General features: G+C 42.9%; 1 protein-coding gene across 4 annotated transcripts in view; it reads right to left on the reverse strand.

Annotated features, from left to right (window-relative positions):
* Positions 1 to 352: 352 nt before the first annotated feature.
* The window catches only part of TMEM169 (transmembrane protein 169), a 40212-nt gene continuing 23178 nt past the window's right edge, over positions 353 to 17386 (reverse strand). For 2 of the 4 annotated variants that reach the window (XM_053982223.1, XM_053982224.1), the window contains exons 3-4: positions 5748 to 6186; positions 353 to 4278 (exon numbers count right to left, since the gene is read on the reverse strand). In XM_053982223.1, the coding sequence (XP_053838198.1) occupies positions 3656 to 4278; positions 5748 to 6051 (927 nt within the window). In that variant the 5' untranslated portion in view covers positions 6052 to 6186 and the 3' untranslated portion in view covers positions 353 to 3655. Of the gene's footprint in view, positions 4279 to 5747; positions 6187 to 17262; positions 17331 to 17386 lie in introns of those variants that run through there. The other 2 variants (XM_053982225.1, XM_053982222.1) reach the window with 2 other exon arrangements.

Raw genomic sequence — 17386 nt, forward strand, 5'->3', positions numbered from 1 at the left:
AAACCACATCTGAAGAGTTAAAAGTACTTCCTGTTTTGGTATGGAAGTATATCCCCCACTATAGACCCTTGTGGCTAAAGCTAAACAGACACCCAATGAGTAAAATTAAATCAAAAGCTTTCATTTGTGAGCTAGGAAGTAAAAATAAAGAACACCGGCCTCAGAGATATATGACAATTTGGATAGGCACTATTTAACAAGGGGTAGAACTTCAACCCATATCAGACACACTTTAAAGTGGATCTTCAAACACAAGGAATTCTAATCAATTATCAGCATAGAATGACTGCGTCCATCTCACAGCACTGATTTTAACACAAAGTAAAACAGAAGCATGAGAGTAACACTCCTGTAAAGCCACACACATCTTTATTCTCCACCCAGGCCAGCAAGGATGGGAAAAGGGAATGCAATTAAAAATAACTATCAGCAAACAGTATCTTTACTTAAAAAACATCCAGACTAGAGCAGCCAGAAACACATTCAACAATCAGAATAATTGGAATTCCCTGCAGTCTGACAGTGGCACATAAGCAGAAATTACTTGTGAGTTTCTGAAAGCAGGGTAGAACAAGACAAAAACTTGTGCTTTTTTCTGTTACAGCAATTGATAATTATTATATATTTTGCAACAGGCAAACTGCTACAGAGGATAGTGGGCAAGAGAGAAAGCTATCCAGTTACTTAGAGAAAAGTCTGAATTAAACTTTTACAAATAGCACCAGAACTAACCCCAAGCACCAGAACTAACCCCAAGCTTAAAATAGCCCCCCACCAAAATCAATGACAGGACACCTTGAATTTAGCAGGAGCCAATTAAAGCTTAGTTAAGTGTAAAGAAGTAGAAAACACATGATGGATTGTCCCAGCATATGCCCCAAAATGTGAACTCCAAATCCAGAAGCACAGCTGCCACTGCAGTGGGAGGGTACTATGACTCCTCTGATGCTCCTTTGTGTCTATGTAGCAGTAAGAGGCACAGATTTGGTTTTGTCTCCACTCCAGAGGGCTGTTAGCAATCCTGAAAGCAAATCCTGCAGCTCAGCAGACATTTCACATGGATGTATTCTGTAATGAGCTGGTACTTATCATCCAAGCCCTCTGTAAGCTGAAGGCTCTTTGTGCTACTGACCCCAGCCTTTCATCTAGCCTTGAACAGCTGCTGCTGGCAGTGACAGCTGAATTGGGTTTTCTCCCTCTGCAGCAATGCACACTTGCCAGCCATCCTTTCCCCAAACTTGTCTGCTGCATGTTGGGGCCAAGATACACAATCTACCCCTTTCATGCCAGCAGTGTCCCTTTAGGCAAAGCATAAGAACACTTGCCAGTGTTCTTTTTCCTTAATGCTTGTTAAACATCACTTATTCCCACCCTCCAGCCATGTGGGAGCCTGCAATTTCCATGTGGAGCAGTATTAAGCAAAGTGGCTGCACTGGGTAACTACAGACTGCCAGCACTGGCATGGCTTATCCTCAGCATCTCCATTAATTCAGAGGCATATCAGCCTGCCTGATTGGAACAGGTCTGTGAAAGGCATTCCACTGCTTGAACCAGTCCCAGGCATATATTGGCCTCTTTGAAACCCACTAAACTGCCTGATGTTTTCTCACAGATTGGGGTCTATTTTATTTTAATTTTTATGGAAGTTGGTAATTGCTTTGAAATACTTCACCAGTAAAAAATGACAGTAGGAAGCAACAAACACAGCCTGGCTCTACCTGTGCCCAGGGAGCACCACTGCTTTCCCAGTTAAGTGTGGGGCCAAGACTGTTCTTGATATTTGGCTTGTACATTAGTTACTGTTGAGCCTTCAGCCAATGTTAAGAGGCTCTTTTGACCTCCCAGGGACCCAGGATGCAGCAAGAACTACTTATTTCTCAGTGTTAGGACTAGAGCATCAGATGGACTTGTTTATACATCACCAGTTTCCAGATGTTCTAACCAGGACAGTCAGTGTAGTCTTGAGCTCAACCTTAAAATGCAACACAAAGCATTAGTTTCTGTGAAATTCAGCTTCTGAATGCTTCTCTTTACCATCCTAAAACTAGAGCAGTTCCCCCCCATAGGGAGACACCTACAGAGACAGGAGTGACTGTGCAGCTGACAGACTGCATGCCACACTTACCTACCTACACGCAAGCAAATGGTGGGTTCCTCTGGCTTGAGGCTCACAGACTTTCCAGCAGCACCAGCTGAGCTGGAGCACTGGGAAAATTAACTGTTTCAGATGTATTACTCAGCCCCCGTTAAAATCTGCTGCACCTCTCTTTTATTTTGCTCATCTCCTTCTTAGGCCAAAACCCCAATAGATGATCAAGAATAAAGGATTTTTCTGCTAGTCATTTTTTAAAGAGATATTTAACTTTCTCCAGCCTATGGTGGCCACCTCAGCCTGGTCAGAGAGCCCATTATGATGCCATGAAAAATCTAAAAAGGAGAGAAACCCGTTATGAAAATGAGACATGACGGGAGGATGATGTATGATCCAATGCTCTTCCATATAATTAAACAGGAAGAGGGATGAGGTGGGGAAGGCAACACAGATTTCCAGAGCTGAGGCACAGATAGACATGAACTTCTGGACTCCCCCATTCTGAAAGGGGAGATCCAACAGGTCTTCCATAAGAGCAACTTGAAAACCAGAATAACTTGTTTCAGAGCCCTTCACATCTCAAGCACTTTCAACTCCACCTCCCTAAATCCAGGTGCTGCAAGTCCACACCTGCATTGCAGTGAGATGTAAATTGATTGCCCCTTCTTTAGGGGCAGGTACCTCCTTAGAGCAGGTGTTTCCTCCCTATAATACAACTGTTTGCACTGCACACTGTGTATGACTCCTGTAGATTGTTCCTCCCTAGCAGTGCACATATCGAGAGATGCACTGCAGATGTGTTCCAAGCACCTATCTGAGCACCTGCAGCCACTTGAGGGTTCTAGGTGACAGCCCCATCAGGTCTCCACACACCACATTACAAAGCAAGCCCTGCTCTTCCATCGTGCAATGGGGCTGTTTCAGGTCAATGTAGAACTCGCTCTCCTTTGTTGGCAGCTGTGCTGTCCTCTCCCACTATTCCAGTGTCTGTGACACTGAACTCAGTGTCTAAGCAGTCAGCCTGCCCAAATTAGCTGCTCTTGTTGGAAGGACTGGGAAAGGACCCTTTCTAAGAAAACTGCAGGAACATCACACATTTTGCAATTTAGCCTTCACCTCTGAATGGGTTCCTATCTCTTGAAGTTCATCCCCCGAGCAGAGACTTCTTTTCACTCTGTCAGAGGTCACGACTATGTCCTATTGCTGAAAAGTAAAGTCTACCTTGACAGAAGGACTGTTAATAATATGGACTTTTCATAATATGTCTCTGCTACTCCACAAACAGTCAGAGCCCTGCAGATCTGGATTTTCTTACAACTCCCAGAAGCTGTAATTAGCTACAACACATGACAAATCCTTGGAAAGCCATGCACCTCCCCACCCAGAGCATGTGAAGCTAGCATTCTTGCATTCTGTGACATTTAAAGAGGACCCTCAGCCCAATATTTTATTCATTATGTTTGTGTTTAAATATATATGTATATTTTTTAAAAAAAAATCAGTGTGTTATTTTCTTGGTGAGAACACTGGCATATGACCAAAATAGTCATCTAGGACAAAGGCTCAGACTGCTGAGGTCTCAACCCCCTGTGCAGAGCTCTTGCCAGAGAGACTACCTGAGATATTGTCAGAATCAAGCAGTTCGACAATGCTGTAGGGAGAACAATCTTCCAAGCCCAGCTTGCTGCAGAGCCAGCCACAGAATCCTTTCTCCATATCCCTGACAGCGTGCCACCAGTACCCAAAGGACCATGCTACCTGGGCTACAGCTGAATACAGGCCTAGGGAGAAAGAAACAACCATAATTATAATTGGGTAGGAGATAATCAAAAAGGGACAAAAGGTGATTTTGTGCCAGAAGGTCCTCTCTTCATTGTACACCAAGAAGATGTTGTACCATGTAATGGTTCCATAGTAGAATGAAACCACGAAGGACACTACAAAAATGATGGGGAGGCAGATGATGGTCCAGAGGACAATGTGAGGTCCTCTGTCTAACCCAACATTACACTTCTTCTTTTTCTCAGTTACATCTTCTTTAGGAGGTTCCTTTGACTTAGCCAGTTCCTGCAGTTCTTTATCCGTTAGGGTGACGTGGATGTCCACCATCTGACCCTTCTTCTTTCCCCTGGTGATTGTTCCAGTCAAGGTGACATATCGGCTGTCTAAAGGCATGTTCCAGACACCTACAACACAGATAAACTCATCTACATCAGATTTATTTTCTGTACAAAGTACTGTGTGTAAATCTTCAAAGACCCCAAAGACAGATAGTGACTATGGAGTTACATTTAAAATCAAATTTAAAAAGACAAGAAGCAATGCAGTATGAAGAAAATTACCACAGAAGAAAATGGAAGAAGAGCTAATGAGGAAAAAGACAGGAATTCCAGAGGACAGAAATCACAAGGGAGAAAACTCCAGTATCTCCACTAGGGACCATACGTGAAGGGAAGGTGCTGCAAAAGTATAGGAGAATGAGACATAGTAACTCAATTGAAAATGGTATACCTATTTTCTCTGTTTACTTCATGGATTTATTCCTGAACAGCATGGACACTTGGGATTAATTAGATAAATATCACTGAGACTCTTGTTTCGGAATAAGCACATCCACACATGGAATTATACCTGAATAGCTCATATTTCACTCTACATTTGCATTGTATCTCAATCCAAATTAATTTTTGAAATTTAGAAAAACTTAACAAACTGTCATAAAATTATATTTGCATTTTAAGAAATCAGTAGAGACACCAAACTGGACAGTGCTGGTATATGTGTTAAAGTTACAAAGGGACTGCTTTAGCTTTCAAGTGACATTGGTATAGGATGGGCCATGCAGTGGTACTGGCCATAAACTCCTCTTTGGGGCTACAGTATATTTCCTCCTGGTCTTAATTCTGACTAGCTTGGAAGAAGGTCTTCAGAAACTCTTAAAAAGAGGCTGAGCAGCTTGAAGTACTTCACAAAAGTAGGAAGGCAGCAGGCAAGTAATGATAGGGTCTGGGATCATGGGGGCATCTGGTGGACCAGGAGCATTTAAGCCCCTCTCAGCCTGCACTGCTGACTCACAGGAGTATTTAGCCACAGGACCTGCCTTCCACACTTGTTCCCTGCAAGGGTACCCAGGACAGATAACAGAAGTGAAAGTGACTCGAAGATGCCCCATGATGACCTTGCCAAATAATCACCCTTCAAGAGGAAGCCATGCTGAGTGTATCCAAACAGAAGGCAACAGCAAATCCTAGATAATGAGTTAAATTCCCTATCAAAGGTAGAGCCACTAACTCCATCTGCTTCCATCCTTTCACTTAACAGGCAGTTTTTCAGGCATGGGCAGTGGCTTGATCATGGCTTAGAATGACATCATTGTCTTAATGCATGCACAGCACTGCAACCAGCACATAACCCCAACCAGCACATACATTTAAAACTAAGACTGTAGCAATAACCAAACTTTGAAAAGAACTGCAGGAGACAACCCAAATCAGCCTGTAATGCTTTCTGTTTCAGAGCATTTTCATGTATGAACTCAAGCTCTCCTTGCCTGTAGTCTTGGAGAGGGTTGGTCCCACAGTCACTTCCATTTGACCTTAAAGCATGATGGCATCAAAAAAGCTTATGTGAAGTGAGTGTTCTCAGGACTACATACCATCTGTCATAGACTGACCCAGGAACTTGGAGCCTTCCTCAGAGCTCCTCTCCCCTCCTTCTTCATCTGCCTGTTCTTCTTCCACCTTATTGTCATTCTCGGACCGATATACAATTATTGACTCAGGGCGGGACTCTTTCTTCTTCCTTTTCCTGCGGTCCATAGTGGCTTCCCCATCAAAGGTGACAGTGGTTGCCACAGCCCTTCTCATTGTGCCACAGCGAGGGCTCTGGCCTCCAGATTTGCTGTCTTTCTGCACAGTCTCCTCCATCCCGCTGCTGCTTTCAGTCACCTCACCTGGCATCTTGTAGCACCTGTTTGCAATCCAACAGCACCAATCCTGCACTTAGAAGTCATTGATTAAGAATGGTCCCATGGATGCTTTGTTCTGGTAAGATGTCCCGCTGCTGGTATCCAAACTATGCACTCCATTCCCAGCCTAAAATGAGAGAGAAGGCTGAAAAAGTGTCTCTGTCTTACCGAGTAGAAAAGATTGGCAGAATTTTCCTCAAAAGAGTTACTTCCAACTGGTTTAAATGTTGTCTGAAGATCTCTATTACTGTCCTGAAAATCAGTTCTCTTACATGGCTACATGTTTTGTGGTATCTAATCTATCTTGATTCTTCGGGTCCAGTTTTCACTATAACAAACCAAAGCTACTGGAAAGAGTATTAACATTTATAAGAAGGGATTAAACGTAGCCAGCTTACTGGATGAATTTAACATTCCTCTGCAATGCTGGAAACAAACAGAAGACAATAGTTTTGGCCCAAAGGCATCAAAATAAAGGATTGAAACCATAGATGAAAAAGAAGTTGACCAATTTAAGGGACTGGCATAGGGACAACTGCATCAGGAACACTGTGCTTGTCCAGCATTACAACAGCTATATTGGTGCCAGCTTTTCTCATTTTGAGCATCTAATGATTTACTCTCCTCTGCAAGGACATTACAAAAATTAATCAAATTATGTAAAAATTATTGATATTTCAAACTTTAACAATTTAGCAATATGTAGTGTTGCCATACTTTAAAAATACAGAATATACAGTGGATTTAAAGCAAAATTATTATTAAGATGACTTTGCTGGAGAGGGAATTGAGAACCACAGCAAATTTTTCTGATTGCGCAGAGAAAACAACACAAGTGTTCACAAATCTTTTTAGCAAAAATCAAATTTTGCTCCTCTTTCAAGCAAAGTTAACAGCGATATCAAGTGAAACTGTAATCCATGGGAAGCTGCCTAAGTAAAAACCACATAATTAAACACACATCGAGGCAGACAAATCCTGCTCCACGAATACGGCAAAAGGATTAATGGTTCTCAGATTTCATAACATTTAAGGAAACTGACTCTGCCAAGTATTCATGAAGCATTTAGGTACAAATCTGAATACAATGAATAACATTTTAACAACTCTGAAGAGCTCTGTTGAACATTTACATGAACATTTGTATTTAAAAGAATGCAACTGACCAATAATTAAGCTTCTACCTAGTAACTGAGTCTTTCCTGTAACAGGAAATTAAGAAACACAAGCATCATAGTTTATAGCCTACATAATGCTGGGGAAATAGTTTTACTTGAAAAGTTAAGCATTTTTAAATTTGGCAGTATGGTCCTGGTCTTCCCACAGATCTAAGATTTTGCTGGTCCGTTTTGAAATTTTGTGCAGAACTTTAGATCAACTATTTATGCCTGGTATGCTCACACTTAAACACATCCCACCCACACAAAACTTGTAACTGTATCACTTTAACACCTAAGACTGTGCCCATTTGGCTCTATGGAGCCTTGAAGAATTAAACATTTCAGATTATTTTTGTGCATTAGAGAAAATAAATTTTCCCTGGTGATCAGAAGACATATAAAATGGACTTAAAAACCCCTCAAGATTCAGTATACCCCAGAAGCCAGCCCACTTCTAAATTACTAGGCAGGCAATATTTTTAGCTCTGCAGCATGGCTGGAAAGAGTCTGTTTAGATTGCCATCACACCTGCCATAAAATACGTATGTCTAAATTAGCAGACACACTGGAAAACAGAAATTCATGTAAGCTTTTGTTCGTTGGGGTTTTTCTTGTTTGTTTGTTTTAATGCCTTTGGGGGTAAATGGAATTAATTTATGCAATGGAATAAACTCACTCTTTGCAGTAAATTCATTCAGGAAGTACAATAGACTCCAACATTTTTTCTCTGAAAATCAGCTGTAAAACTTCATGTTTTGCATCTATAAAACCTTGAAATTACATGATTGAGCCTAATGAGCCCCTGAGACAACAATGAGGGTCTGCTTCCAAAAGTCAGGAAAACAGGCCTGGAAACAGAGAAACCAAAAGCATCACTTTTGGAATAATCTACTAGAAGTTTGGAGACACAGAAGTTTATTAGATTCCCAGAGTTCCTGGCTGTAGTTCCATGTTCAGTCCCTACTGACTTGAGAAGGGGAGGACTTAAAAGTAACATTTAAAAAGAGCACAAAGCTACAGGCAAATATTTGTAGTTGGGCCTTTTTTTTTGTTTCTTAAAGTTGATCCAGCTGTGGCCTTGCTTAAACTCAGAGTGGATGATAAGCTAATGTCAGTTCTCAGTGTGATGCCAAAGCCCAAAGGACTATGTCAGCCTTGATTGAGCAAGGAGCAAGGTGATGTCCCTTCTGAATCTCTCATAGACAGGCACTGGCAATCTGTGTCCTGGTCTTCTGCTCACCACGCAGGCAGAATGCTGATTAATGACCAGAAGGTGTCCATGATCCCCAGGTTATTTTGCTATGTCTGATGTTCCTACCCCACTATAGCAGCTACTGCCTCTGTGAGTTACCACCAGGACTAGAAACACCTCCACAGCAGGGTAATCTCAGAGTGGCAGCTCAGTTTCTCCTCCTGCTGATAAAAGGAGAGGGAATGGGCAATGGGGGACAAGCCCCTAAGAAGCACTGCTGCTGGGGCTGAGTCAAAGCCCTTGGATAAGGAAGCAAAGGAGCCCAGATTATTCTGTTTAAGGCACAAGAAGGTAAAATCTGATGTCAGTCTGTCTACATCAAAACCAAAAACATGTAGGAGATCCTTATGACACAGCAGAGGAGGATGCAGCAAGATAAAAAGCTGAAACATGCAAATACAAGGCAGACGTTAGGTAGGTGTTTTAACAAAGTGGGTAGGTGTCCCTTGATATATATCACTGGGTGATAAACTGTCAGAAACTTCCAATTCTGGACTGGCTGTCTTGGCAGAATTTTGGTCACCTGTACTTGACCAGAAGAGGGAAAGTCCCCTGGTTTGCATTAGGGAGCAGTCAGATTGAAGATCACGAAGATCTCTCCTGATCTTATGCCTGTTCTCACAGTACATGTTTATTTTTCTCTCATCAGTTTCCCAATGAAGCAGCTAGAATATCCCCTGCCAGCTGGTCCAGAACTTCTGAACTCAGCACTTCAAAATACCACCATCAGCCCTACATCCCACAGCAGTGCTGCTGAGTTGAACAGGTTCAAGCCTCAGTCCCATTTTTCCTGGAAATATTTTCTCTGTAGTTGCAAACAAGAATTGGGCTCTTGCAGAAATCACAGTAGTGTACAAAGAGCTTAATTTTCCTCTCTTCCTTTTCTTTACCACTTCTAAGAATAAGGCCAGCCCTCAGCATTACACAGCTGTCCACAGCATCAGTTCCCTCAGCCACACACCAAAATCTTCACCCTTTCAAAGCCTTGCTATAGAGCTGAAACATTAACAATTGCTGTGTATCTCATACTAGTGATGCTTCCCACGTGGGTGCACAGGGGCAGACAGGAATCTAATAACCCATGGGAGGGAAGGAAAAGAAATGGTCATATTTCAGAGATAGCAAGGAACAGTTTATTAGCCAAACAATTTGTTATTAATCTCCATATGAAAACAGATGGAGAACCCTGGGGAGGCTGCTCTGCAAAAGCACTTTGTAGAGTAATTTTTAGAAGCACAGTCTTCTGTTACTATGCAGGAAAGCTACGGCTGCTTACGCTTCCTGTGACAGTAATAGTCTTTGACACACAAAACAGGAGCCTAAAAGCTTGGCCTTGCACCATTTAGGTCAAAAGAAGCTTCTTCCATTGGTTTTCAGAGTTTGATCCTGCTGCTAACAGAAGAGAAATTATCTGGTTTGAATACAGACGGGGAGGAAGAGCCTTCGTGCAAGCTAATAAAATCCTTGATCTTAAATCCCAGCTGCAGCACAAGTAACCTTTTATGATTGCTCAGAGCAGACATGAGAGGAAAAAAATGTAGACGGTAAGCAGCAAGGAGCATAAATTTTTATTTTTATAGTCACATAAAATGTACAACACATAAGAAGAACTGGCACAGCGTCTTCACTCACATCATGCAGAAGTAGTCTGCAGAAACAAAAAAACAACCTGTGCTTTAGCAGCACTGTGATTTATGCAGGATGGGGAAGAGATGAAGAAAAATCTACCCCAGAGACACACTTTGAGAGAGCTTCCTAGCCACAGATCTTCCTTTGCTTACTGCTTTTACTCCATAACCTCTGCATCCCCAATCTCATCTTCACTCAACCCCCACCTCTGATTTTGTGCATTTGCATGTGTGTGGTTTTGAGCACGCATGTCACCCAAGGGATTTTTTCCAATCCCTAATATTTCTAAAGGGGTTATCTGCTGTAACTGCAGGGGCAAACTGTACACATGAAAAATAGGTGATATTAGATGCATCCAGATGTTCAGGACAGATCTGTCTGCCACCAACCAATTGTGTTATGATGAAATGCATTGGTCTAACGCAGAACATGCAGCCCCCGGGCCCTAGAAAAACACGTGACAAGACATATATAAGAAAGCACATTTCATTCACGCATTATGTAGGAAAAGGGCCAAATGGTAGGGCTCCCTCCACATGTTTTAAATACCTAAATGACTCCACATTATCTTTCACATATGCATCCTCACCTGCTAAAACAGAGGATGTCTGTTTCCTCTTTATTTTTATGGTGAAATAGATCAAACTAGATTGCACAGTCACTTGAAACTAGCAAATACTCAAGGCTGTGATGAATGACATATTAGACAGTGAGGCAAGAACAGTTCCTCCCTGTCAGTACCAGGGTCTGTGCAGCTTGTGGTGAGCTTGACAGGGGGATTTATTTCACTGAAAATAATAAAATGTTATTTTTAGCCATACAGATTCTTCAGCAAGCAGCTCCTTCTACAGGAAGGAATGTCTAAGGAAGGAGGGAAAAACTACCCATCCTGGCAGTGGCTGATTTCAGACTGCATTAAGTGTATAACAACAACAAGAAACACAAAGGAAGACATCTACCTCTGCCACCCCAGCAAAAGTAAAAGAAAGCAAACACCAAAGTTCAAAGATCATATCCATCTTTCTCTCCCTGCTTAATCCACAGGCTTCCAAACACTTTCATTTCTTGGAAAGAGAAACAAGAAAAATGACCATGCTCTAGGCATACTTCCAAGCAGGAGCAGACTTTAAGCTGAGCTGCCACAAGCAGAGGACGGCACTGAGTGCCTGAGCAGAGGGGATAACACACTAAGATGACCCAAGTCACCAAAAACTTTACAGGTGTTTGCTAGTGGAGCCCCCGATGTGCCATGCCTTCCCCTCAGGGGCAGAGGGTGCTAAAAGCTCAAGCTAAAAGCAAAGGGAGGTGTGGGCAAGCACTGACAGACCCAAGTTTGCCCAGTCCCTCCAGTTTATCACAGGCACACAGCTCCTGCCTGTTGGCAGGTGCCATTAGTGCCAGCCCTGCACCACACCATGAGCCACAGCTGCTGTGGCCAGCTTAGCTGTTGACCATCACTGGAGCTGCAGCAAGACTGGACTTGCTTGGGCGTGGATTAAAGGCATCCTGGCTCCCAGGACCGTGCTGGGTGCCTCAGGACCTTTGATCTCCCTTCCATTCTTCCACAAGACACCAAACGCTCACTGACAAAATTCTACAGATACAAAGCACAAAAAAAAAAAAAAGTAGTGAAGAGATACATTGTGTACTATCACTATTGTTTCTGAATTATATCATTTCTGAATGACATTTTCCAAGGATATTTTTAAAAGTCAAGGACATTTTGCAGAGTATCTGCTTTTTATGAATCAGTTCTTTTTATTTTCCTTTGCTGTTCCATAACTTTTCCAAATGTCACAGAACAATAACTGCTGTGCAGATCACTTATTACTGAAGACTAGAAGACAGCATACAAGAATTTTATATTAAATGAGCTTTTTTATTTTTTATTAAATGAATGCCCAATCAATTTTCTTGCATACCAACTTTTAAAAAATGCCCCAACTGTATTAGTCTACCTTTTTTGGAGCAAAAGCCTGAAACGCTATCTTGCCCTTGTCTTCCCATTTATTTGAACAGACTGCTAGAAGAGAAATTGAGATAAAAAACACAAAGCTTCCCACTGCCTCCACATGGATGATATCTATTTATTTATGTTTATTATACTATGCTAAAATGTCAAGGAATGGCATGGGCACATTAGCCTTTAAAGAGAACCAAGATTTTAAAAGGAGCCTAATTTGGAAATGGAAGGTTTGAAATCTTCAAAGCAAACCAAGCATTTAGATATGAGCCTTGAATAAACTCAACCAAAGTCTTTAAATTTTGTAAGGAAAATTAGATTTCAACTGTAGAGGCATGTTTTCTCTGTTCCCCTGCTCTACCCCTCACTTCTGGATTTGCCAAAACAGGCCATCCTGCACCTTGAAACAGCAGGTGCTCATTGCAATCCCTACGCCATCCGCCAGGTCACTGCTGGATTACACTGTACCATAGGAACATCTGAACAAAGTCAATCCCACCAACTTTAGCTAAACATCTTGCCTCCACATCAGTGCCTTTAGGCTGAGATCAAGTGTAGCATCTATTTTTATTGGTATAAGACCCAACTGTCCTTGGTTGGGATTGGAAGATGCACTAGGAACTTGCTGCATACATGAACCAGAGTTGTGTCTCCTCCCCTCCAGGCATCCTAGTAGATGCCTAGAAAACAGTAAAAAGCAAGTAAGTACATGAAAAGAGAGCTTTGAGCCCCTCACCTCCCACACCAGAGGGCAGAGAAAACACCTCCTACACAGCATATACACACACATGTGGAAGTGAGAAACACGGGGAGTTGCTCCAAAGCCATGAAACACCGGCAGGTGGTGGGTGGGAAGCACCTGTGCTAACTCAGGACTTCTGCTACAGACCTGACTGCAGGGAATGCCAGTGAAGAGCTCCAAGACCTCCACACAGTGCTCTCAAGAAAAGGTTTTAATGCATGCTGGACTATTTTCTGACCTTTACAATAACTAGAAGCAAGGACCCTGGTTAACAACTCAGGTTCTTTTTCCTTCCTTCCTACTCAGAAGATCCCTGACCATCTCTGTCTCAGTCCCCTTTCCTGCCCTGCACTGTGCTGGCAAGATCAAGCACCCCAGTCAGTGCTTTACTCTGACAAAATGAGGAGAAACCACACATTGAAATACCTGCAATTAGAGAGGAAGCAGTGGCAGCCATACAGCCTAATGGAAAATACAGTCAGTTGTAAATCCAGTCTAGAAAGCATTATCTGAAAAATACCAACAAGCTACATACATCTTGTGGTTCTTCTTTAGTAAAGATATTTGGGGGCTTCAAATCAGAACTTTTTCTGAGTAACACCTGGATGCAGCCCAGGAGTTGCTGGAGAGCACAACTGCACAGAGAGTGAACTAGAATATTCCCGTGGGAGTGATTCAGGATTGTTTAATGCATTGCACAGTAAATACAATCTAGGATATTTAGACAGTATCTCCAGCAGCAGGAATTACTTGGCTCAGGGGAGTTGTGATTGGATACAAGTGCAAATAGAGACCTGTGATGCCAGGATATTAAAAATGCAGCACTTTGAATTGCAGACAAGTGAATGCTTCAGTATCATTAGTATGGTATTAGCAGGGTGTGTAATTGTTTAGAAAATCTTTCTATGAACCTGTTTCAAAGTATTTGATGCTGATATTCTATATCTTGCACCACTGCAAACTCTGCTTTGAGTGGGATGTCTGTATGTCTGTCTTGGTATCTCTTTTTTTTTTTTTTTTTTTTTTTTAATCACTGGAATGAAATTGCTATGGATAATGATAAAAGATTGTAAAATTCTGATTATCTTCTAATTAGACTGAAATCCCCCAAGACACAGCTGAGAGTAAAGTGCCTTTCCAGAGAAGAAGTCCCTAAAAAGATGAATTGACCAGAAAGCCTGAACATCAGCTGGGGTTGACCAGGAGGCTGTTCTGACATGGAAACCAGAAGCCACAAAACAGAAAGGCTCTCACTTGCTGTTAAGAGATGATGAAAGGAAAAGCAGCCTCAGGAGGGAATGTACAGACAGGAGAAGAAAGTAGCAGGGATTTCCAAAGAGGCCTATTCCATAATCCCATGGAAAGGTCTAGAGAAGTAAGGACACAAACTCACACCAGCTTTCATTTGGTTTAGGCTCGATCCAAACATTTGTTGTAATGGGAGAGAAGAAATTATTGCTGTTACACTTTGTGTGGTTTTTGCTGTCCCAGGAGAAGAAAAATATAAGCCTGGAGTACCCATAAGGGGTCTGAGAAAGCGAAGGCTACTGGAATGTGAGCCTGTGTTTTTCTGAAGGCTAACTAGCAGAAATGCTCTATGAGAAGCTGTCTCTAACCTTAAAATTTTATTTCTGCCACTAAGATGCTTTTCATTAAATCTCCTCTGCCCTCACCTCCTTGTGAGACTGCTGACCCCAGGCATACCTCTCACAGGGTTTGGATCCTGCGGATGTTTCTCTCCTGTTTGGAGCCACCTCTTCTCTCACACCACGTTGGTACTTAACTACTCTTGAGACCTTTCCCCTTGCCAGTGTGGATTCTGAGCTATAGGAGAGCACAGACACCCTGAAGGGTAGCATGCCATAAGGAATTCTCAAGGCAGTACAGGTCAGGGCCAGGATTTTTAAAGCATGGTAGCATACTGGACTGGCAGGTGTCATCAGCTGAATAGCTGAGCCATAGGCTGGCAAAGCACAGCTTTGGACAAAAGTAGCCTTTTCTGAAAATGCAGAGTATCCTATTCATCTCAATAAATTGAACTACTTCATTCAAAGCCAAGACACAATCTGGGAGCTGTAAAAACAGGAAATCTATTTTTTTCTCTTCAATATGTAAATAAAAAAGTAGATGTTCAAGAATGACATATGCTAATCCTACAACTCCAAATGAGCTGACAACTGGAAAAAACTGCTGAATTCTTTTTTTGTCATTTTGACTTTTGAATGGTTGATGTTTTAAGTGATATATATACACCAAGGCAAAAAAAGTCAGATGGTTAACTTCAAAAAACAAAAATTAAGACTCCGAGGCTTTAAATGCAGATTTATTTTCTTCCAAATTCAAGCTGACATATACTGAAAAAAAAAAAATAAGCTGTCTAATCAGACACTATTTTCTAACACATAAAAAGTTAGAATCTTAACATTAAGTTTATAGAGTAACATCAATATGCAAAAGCTTTATGCTTACTGAATTTACCACTGTCTGTGTGGAGTGACAGAACAACATCTTTTAATGTTATCAATAAAAGTAACATTCCTTTGTGATTTAGAAAGTAAAAGCATATGAGGAGATTAAAATTGATTTTAGTTAATAAGATTTTCTTCCTTTCAGCTTAAATAATTTTGAATTTCAACGACTGGGGTCAAATCAATTCACACAAAGGTACAGTTTGAATCCTTGGTTCAGAGGCAACGCACACAACAGAGAACAGAAGCCGCTGCTTTGCTGAAAATGTCTGTGAGCATCGGTTATCCCAGGTCTGTATTTTGTGAACACATTTTGTACCAGAAGGGGCTACCCTCCACTGAATGCCAAGGAATGCATGTCTCCTTTCCCCTCCTCCTTCCTCTATAGTCTTGATGCCTTTCCCCTTTCTCCTCCCACCCATCATTCACAGAACCCTAACTCATGTGTTCAGCCCCTTATTTATGGCATTTCTGTGGCTTCTGGGAAATTCCAGAAACCAAACAATATATCCTGATAGGGAAGAAAAAATCTTTGATAGTGCTCTCCAGGAAGAACACTGAAGTCAAGGAGGTCACATGAGTAGAAAGGTCCACTGGATTTTCCTTGGAGCCATGCAGCTCAGTTGGGATGGCAGGCAGGCTGGAATATGAAGATCTAATTCACCAGCACAGATGAGTGCTTTTCCCTGGGATTAATTAATGATTGCTCTGATACAGCCTGCCTAAGATATGTGGGGCAGCCAGAGATAGTTAATGGGAATCTGTGAAGTCTCAGATTGTGAAAGATAATTAAAGGGAGGAAAAAAGATTTTTGCAGTGTCACTCACAGTACTTCACGTTTTGCCCCCAGGAAGTGGAATGCTTTCAACACTGATGTATTCTGCAAACATTGACCCACCCCAAAAGGGCAATTTTGTCTAACAGTTGATTTACTGGCCTAAGTCACCATGCAGAAATGCACCCCTCTTGTCACCCTTTGGTGAATGAATCTGGACACACTGCTAGCTTCTCTATGCCTCCCCTCCCATACACTTAAAAGGAGGGTACACAGCATCGAAACACACTGAACTACAGGATAAACACATTACCCTAAAATTGTGCCCGATTTAAACTATTAAATCTTAAAACATACTTTTGGAAAAGTAAATAAATTTGTTTCACAAATGAGAATCCCAAAACAGACTCAATGATTCTCCCACTTTACTTATATATCTTTAAAGAAACCCCACTCTCTTCTCACATTAGCCAACTCTCCTAAGGCAAAAATAACAAGACAAAATTGAGACATACTTTCATACATCTCTTCTATTGAAAAGGACAGAAGAGATGCCTGGAAAGACACTGAACATGCACACACATGCTGCTGGGCACATCAGCGCCGGTTAAAATCACCTGCAACGGACAAAGATGCTCTGTCACTTCATTGTAGGATAGAAAAGAAAATAATGCTGCCGGTCCTCTGAGTCAGCTGAGCAGCTAATACTGAGCTTAGTTAGGGCCATTTTAAGGGGGCCGGGAGAGGGGGGACGGACACCACCATCACAAAGGCATTTGAGCCCAAAATGACTCTACTGGGGACATGGTAAACGCTGTCACCTCAGCCTTCGCGGCCTCTTCCCTACAAAGTCCATGCCTGGAGAGAGGAGTGCCCGCCCGCGGGTCCGTGGCAGGCTCACACCAGCACCTTCTTCTGTCCGTGACAGCCTCCGGGCTTCCCACCGGCTGCTCCCGGTGGGGCTCCGCTCCCGCTGCTCCTCAGGGTGCCTGCCCGCGTCCACGGGGAAGGTGACCCGAAGCGGAATAGAAAACCAAGGCGACCCGTCCCTTGCAAGCAGACGAGCCCGCGGCTGCGGGCAGGTGGGCGCTCACTGCGGGGCTGTAGCGGCGACCCCGCGGCGCCACCGGAGGCACCGACCCCTCCCGGGCGCTGAGCGGTGTCTGCCCCGCGGGGTGGGACCCGGGCGATACCGACAACTCCCTTTGCCTTACCTGCCGCCCGCGGTACCGCGCTGTGCCGCGCCACAGGACCCGGGCACCGCCGCCACGGCCGGCACCGCTCCGCCGTCCCCGGCGCCGAGCCCCGGGCGGGCGGGGCCGCGCGTCACACGGCGGG

This window comes from Vidua macroura, chromosome 7 (assembly GCF_024509145.1).
Source record: "Vidua macroura isolate BioBank_ID:100142 chromosome 7, ASM2450914v1, whole genome shotgun sequence".
Taxonomy (NCBI): domain Eukaryota; kingdom Metazoa; phylum Chordata; class Aves; order Passeriformes; family Viduidae; genus Vidua; species Vidua macroura.